Below are 6144 nucleotides of genomic sequence, written 5' to 3' on the forward strand. Positions count from 1 at the left end.
AGGTTGGCTCCACTTCAATTTGAAGTAATGGATTTGCTTCCAAGCTTTAAACAAAGAAAAATAAATGGGACCCTTAGGTGAAAAGGTTGGTCCAGGTATTGAGTTTAGCCAGATATGAAGAATCCCAAAAAGAGAAGTTCTCACCACCAAACCTTCATCTTGCATTTCATTTGAACACTTGTATCTGAAATAATCCATAACCTCGCCATAAAGAAGCAATGTGCAAGGACATTGTTTTAAATAGATGTTCTGGGCTGCTCAGGGCTCATTTTCCTTGATTGCTTCGGTTTCCACTAATCTAGCAGCTTCCTTATAAATTGGCCTAAATGCCACGAGTAGAAGAATCCTTAGAGCTCCAGGTGTTCACTAGGAAAGATCAGATCTCTCTAAAGTTCACTCAGATTCAGAATCTTTTGGAACAATCTTAGTGTTCGTTTGTCTCCTCACTCATTCATTCATTCATTTGACTAGAGTTGTGTGCCAGGAACAGTGCTAGGCCCTCAGAGGGATACAGAATTGAAATTGGCATGGCTCCTGACTTAAAGGAATATTTTACTACTGAAGGGACCAAAGCAAGTAGGTAGATATTGTGCAGAGAGGCTAAAAGTGCCAAGGGCCAAAATTTAAGTATAAATTGAATAGATGGAGCATGGTAGAAATCCCAAGGAGAGAGAATTACTGGATGTATTTGAAGTTCATAGTGTTAGAGCTGAACCTTGCCAGTCACACGGAATCAGGATGCAAGGAATGAAAAGAAGACTGGACTGGACTGGAAGACACAGGTGTGTGTGTGTGTGTGTGTGTGTGTGTGCGCGTGTGTGTGATGCATTCACAAGCAGAGCTGCAGTCGAGTCCTAAGTATGTGAACATGCTGGTATGGGTGCTGTGGGGGGCGGGCATGATGTGTTTGTGTGTGTGTGTGAGGACTGTGTGGATGTTATCGGATATGCTTTTTGTCGGGTCTGTCTTGTGTGCTTGTGAGTTGGGTCTACCCACTGGGGAGGTTGTGGGACATGCTATATGTATGCCAATGGTATAATTTGGGTATGTACTGTGGGTGTGAGGGGACTGTCCTATGTATGAAATGTGATTGGGATGCTGGGCACAGCATGCATTAGAGGTGTGTGTTGGGCGTATGTTTTGAGACTTGAGGATGTGTACATGTTTATGGAGTGCAGCAGGGGGACAGTAGTGGGGCTGCTGAGTGCACAGAAGGGCTGGAGCAGGTAAAAAAAAAGGAATCACAATGAATACCATGTCCCCTTCCTATTTTCCAGTGGAAGCTGAGCAGATTCCCCCTACCCACCTCCTCATTTTATGGAAGGAGTCCCCTATCCTGACCTCCAGACCCAAGGAAGCTGCTGACCCTGCAGACAGAGTCAATCCACTTGCAGGGAGTCTGAAAACGGCAAGAACTAAAAGCAGGGGAAAGAAGGATTGGTCACAAAGTGGCATTTGTCATCGTATTAACCAATTATTTACAGTACAGCCTGGGAAGGTGGGATAAAACCACATGGTTTTATGCTAGGATATGCTAGGAACTTGAAGCCCCAGGGGAGATTTAGGCAGGACAATGCAGCCCAAGTCCCTCCTCACACCCAACAACAAAAAGGGCAGCTCTCCTCTCTGCATCAAGGCGTGATCCAGCAGCCGGGCTATTCAATTACTTCCCTTCTGCAAAGTTAGTTCCCATCGCTCCACGCACACTTGGGCAGATCACAGGCAGCTATTGACTCTGTTTTTCATTGGCACTCGCCAACTGTCAGTTAATAACCTGGAGTTTGTCTCGCACAAGTTGTGGAATTGGTTTATGTTCAACAGAGAAATGGTCTGGAGCTAGATGTCAGCACAATATCCCCCAGCAAGCTGCTGCTCCTTTGATTTTAGAGATGTACCACTTAGATCTTTAACAAAGTCTGTAACACAGGTCAGAAAGGATGGAACCATGATGGGAGCCAGAAGAAAAACGAAGTAGGCAAAAATGTGAGTTGGGAAACTGGTGAAATCCTAGCATGCCCCAGACTTTGGTCACAACCAAAGAAGTTAAGGAAGGTGACTTCATTTTGGCTGCACAAAGTGAAGTGGACCACCTGGGAAGAAGGTCTACATCCTAAGGATACTATACACAAAGATGTTCATGGCAGTGAAAATCCTAGCATGCCCCAGACTTTGGTCACAACCAAAGAAGTTAAGGAAGGTGATTTCATTTTGACTGCACAAAGTGAAGTAGACCACCTGGGAAGAAGGTCTACATCCTAAGGATACTATACACAAAGATGTTCATGGCAGTGTTGTTTACAACTGTGAAATATGAAATTTCCTTAATCATTTCCCTATAGCTGAATCTTAAACAGTGTAAAGAAATTATTCTACATCAATATGACATTTTACAGCCATTAAAAACAACATCTATGAGGAATCTGGAATAATATGAAAAATGCAATGTTACAGCATTAAAGATGATACAGCAGGATGACAGTAACTGCATATATTGTGGATCACAATTATGTAAATACGAATAGTGACCCCAGTGGTGGGATTATGAGTGATTATTTTCCCTTTCCTTTTTTAAAGAATAGTCCAAAATTTCCAAAATTAGCTTATATTATTTTTGCAATGATATAAGCCAGAGGTCAGCAATCTTTTTCTGCCAAGGGCCAGATAGTAAATATTTTTGGCTTTTTGGGCCATACAGTTTCTATTACAACCACTTTGTTGCTGTAATGAGAAAGCAGCCACGAGCAATACATTGTAAACAAATGGGCATGTTTGTGTTCCAATAAAATTTTATTTATAAAAACAGGATGCAGGTTGGATTTGTTCCACAGACTATACTTTGCTGATAGCTGGTATAAACCTAAATTATACTTTTCCAAAGGGGGACAGTGACATAGAGTGATTGTCCTTTCATTCTAGCTATTGCCTGGGGAAAACGATCTTTCTAATCATAGGAAGGGTCTAGGGGTCTAAGGAAATGGCCCCTGAAAATCACACTTGACAGACAGGACCAGAAGCACAAGGCAGAGCTGGCTCACGGGGCCAGCAAAGCCTCTCTCAGCGTCTGTCTCTCAGCCTGGGCTGTCTGTCACACTCCGTCTCTTTGTCTGAGTCATTCCCTATGTCTCTGTGGCTCCCTCGAACTTACCCTTCTGCCCCCAAGCCCATCAATTCCAGGAAGAGGAAGAAAGAAGATAGGGAACATGAGCAGAAGAAGGGCCAGGGCTCAAAAGCCCAGGGCTGGGGAAGGCAGTCTTCATTCTACTTACATTGGATTCGAGGTCACTGGATGCAGGATGACCTGGGGTGCCCGGGTCGGCGTCTCTGGCACCGGCACCACATCTGAGAGCCAGAGATTGGACAGTCAGAAACCAACCATGGAGTCCACAACCATGCCCAAGGCCTTATTCCTGGGAGACAGGGCACCTAATAACTTTTCACCAGATCCCTGGTGGGGTGTGGGGGTGGCCAACCCCCTTTCTTCCTTCTTGCACCACCTGGACTTTACCTATGCAGATGGACCAGTGTTCTAGATGACATCCTGTACAGAATTCCCCATTGTTGACTATGGGGGCTTCCAGAGCCCCAAACACCCATCCTGAAGCATCCATTGATCATTCCTGAATGCTTCTCACTCCAAAATTCCCTCTGAGATCATGAGGACACTTGGTTTCCCATCTTCTCAGTACCCAATGCAGGCCCCTCTGACTATCTGTCCCCTCCCACATGGCTCCGGAGCCCTCCTCACCCCTGCGCATCCTTGACCACGCTCTCAGGCTTTTCCATTATGTCCTTGGGACCTCCCACCCTCACCTCCTCTACTTCCATGTCCAGCCATTATCCTGGAGGGTGGTGCCCCCACCACCACCTTCTTTGATCCCATACACCCCAACGACATTCACCTGCAGCCATTCCAGCAACCCCCACACCTCAGCAGGGCTTGTTCAGAAGGGGCTGCTTCTGGCTCATGCAAAACTCACCTGGGAAGATGAACTGCTGCTTGTATTTGTAGTAGTGGGATGCTTGCAAGAGAAAGAAAACACCAGCATGAGTGTCACCCAGGAGCTTTCCCTTCAAGTACCAAATTGGGCTCCCGTGGCCACCATGTGGCCATTGTCTGCCCACTCTTGAGATTTCCTATACTTCTACAGACACCCCGAACTGCAAGGGACTGAGAACATGGGCAAGGGGACCAGAGCTCCAAATTCCCAAGCCAACCCTCCCATTTGACACCTCATACTCCCTAAAATCAGACTGGGAGAGTCATTCTGAGTACAACACCATTTTTGTTAAGTGCATAATTACACACATGCAGAGAAAAAGTCTGCAAAGCTATAATCCAAGATATTCATTTTTTTCCCTTTTGGCAGAGTAATGATAGTGGGTTTTTTTTTTTTTTTTAAATCCGTTATGCTTTTCCTGTGTTTTCCAAATTTTCTTCATTGAGCATTGTATTAGTTTTCTTTTTTGCTGCTATAATGAATTACTACAAACTTGGTGGCTTAAAACAAATCCGTTATGCTTTTCCTGTGTTTTCCAAATTTTCTTCATTGAACATTGTATTAGTTTTCTTTTTTGCTGCTATAATGAATTACTACAAACTTGGTGGCTTAAAACAACACGGATTTATCCTCTTACAGTTCTGAAGGTCAAAAGTCTGAAATAACTCCTATAGTGCTAAAATCAAGGTGTCAGCAGGGCTGGTTCCTTCTGGGGGCTCCCGGGGAGTATCTGTTCCTCACCTTTCCCAGCTGTTTGAGGCAGCCTGCACTCCTTGGCTCACTGTCCCATCTCCCCAATGTCTACTTCTGCTCTGATATTGTCTTCCACTGCGTTTGACCTTGCCTCCCTCTTACAAGGGCTCTTGTGATTACACTCAGGGCCCACCTGGATAAGCCAAGATAATCTTCCCACCTCAAGATCCATAACTTAATCACATCTGCAAATTTCCTTTTGTCACATAAAGTTGCATATTAACAGATTCCAGGATTAGGACATGGACATCTATTGGGGCAGGGAGGGGCAGTAGTCATTATCTGCCTAACACAAACATGAATTAACTTCTGTATTTATGGAAAAGATATATAAAAGAAATTGGACTTCACTGCTGATTCTCTGACAATTCATTTTATTTCCAGTTCACTCACTAGAGGCCAGAGGTCTCAAACACTTCAGAGGTTTCAGGATCCAAGCCAGACATCAGGGTGAAACAAGTGGACTGTGATACTCCCGGCCACAATGACAAAACACCAAAGGAAAGATAACAGAAATATGAAAAATCAAGAAAGTACATTGCAACCAAAGGAAATCAATAACTTTCAAGCACTAGATCCGATAGAACAGGAAGTCTCTGAAATGACAAACAAGGAATTTAGAGTAACTATTCTAAGGAAACTAAATGAGATACAAGAAAACTCAGTTACACAACACAGTGAAATGAGAAAAAATATACAGGATCTGAAAGAAGAAATGTACAAAGAAATCAATGCCCTGAAAAAGAATGTAGCTGAGCTTGTGGAGCAGAAGGATTCATTCAATGAAATAAAAAACATGACAGAGAGTTTAACCAGCAGACTTGAATAAGCAGAAGAGAGAATTTCTGACCTCGAAGACAGGCTATTTGAATTATCACAGACAGACCAGAAAAAAGAAAAAAGAATCAAAATTTGAAGAAAATCTAAGAGAGACAACTGACAACCTTAAGCACTCAAATATCTGAATCATAGGTATTCCAGAAGGGGAGGAAAAAGGAAATGGCATTGAAAACATATTCAATGATATGCCAGCAGAAAACTTCCCAGGTATAGGGAAAGTCACAGATCTCCAGATTCAGGAAGCCCGAAGATCCCCAAACACATTCAACCCAAAAAGGTCCTCTCCAAGACATGTGATAATAAAACTGACAAAAATCAAAGACAAAGAGAGAATCTTAAAAGCTGAAAGAGAAAAGCAGCAAGTCACCTATAAGGGAGCCCCAATCAGAATAACATCAGACTTTTCACCGGAAACTCTAAAAGCCAGAAAATAATGGGATGATATATTAAAAACACTAAGGGACAAAAATTACCAGCCAAAAATACTTTACTCAGCAAGGCTATCCTTCCGAAATGAAGGACAAATAGTATATTTCTCAGACAAACAAAAACT

The 6144-nt window shown here is 43.3% G+C and overlaps 1 protein-coding gene across 1 annotated transcript in view; it reads right to left on the reverse strand.

The window, feature by feature from the left end:
- Positions 1-6144, reverse strand: part of KSR2 (kinase suppressor of ras 2) — a gene marked incomplete at its 5' end in the record, with an annotated part of 91584 nt that overhangs the window by 57646 nt on the left and 27794 nt on the right. The window contains 2 exons of the mRNA XM_008576438.1: positions 3267-3339; positions 3978-4019. Coding sequence (XP_008574660.1) covers positions 3267-3339; positions 3978-4019 — 115 coding nt within the window. The remainder of the gene's footprint in view (positions 1-3266; positions 3340-3977; positions 4020-6144) is intronic.

Source organism: Galeopterus variegatus, unplaced genomic scaffold, assembly GCF_000696425.1.
Source record: "Galeopterus variegatus unplaced genomic scaffold, G_variegatus-3.0.2 Scaffold1349, whole genome shotgun sequence".
Lineage (NCBI taxonomy): Eukaryota > Metazoa > Chordata > Mammalia > Dermoptera > Cynocephalidae > Galeopterus > Galeopterus variegatus.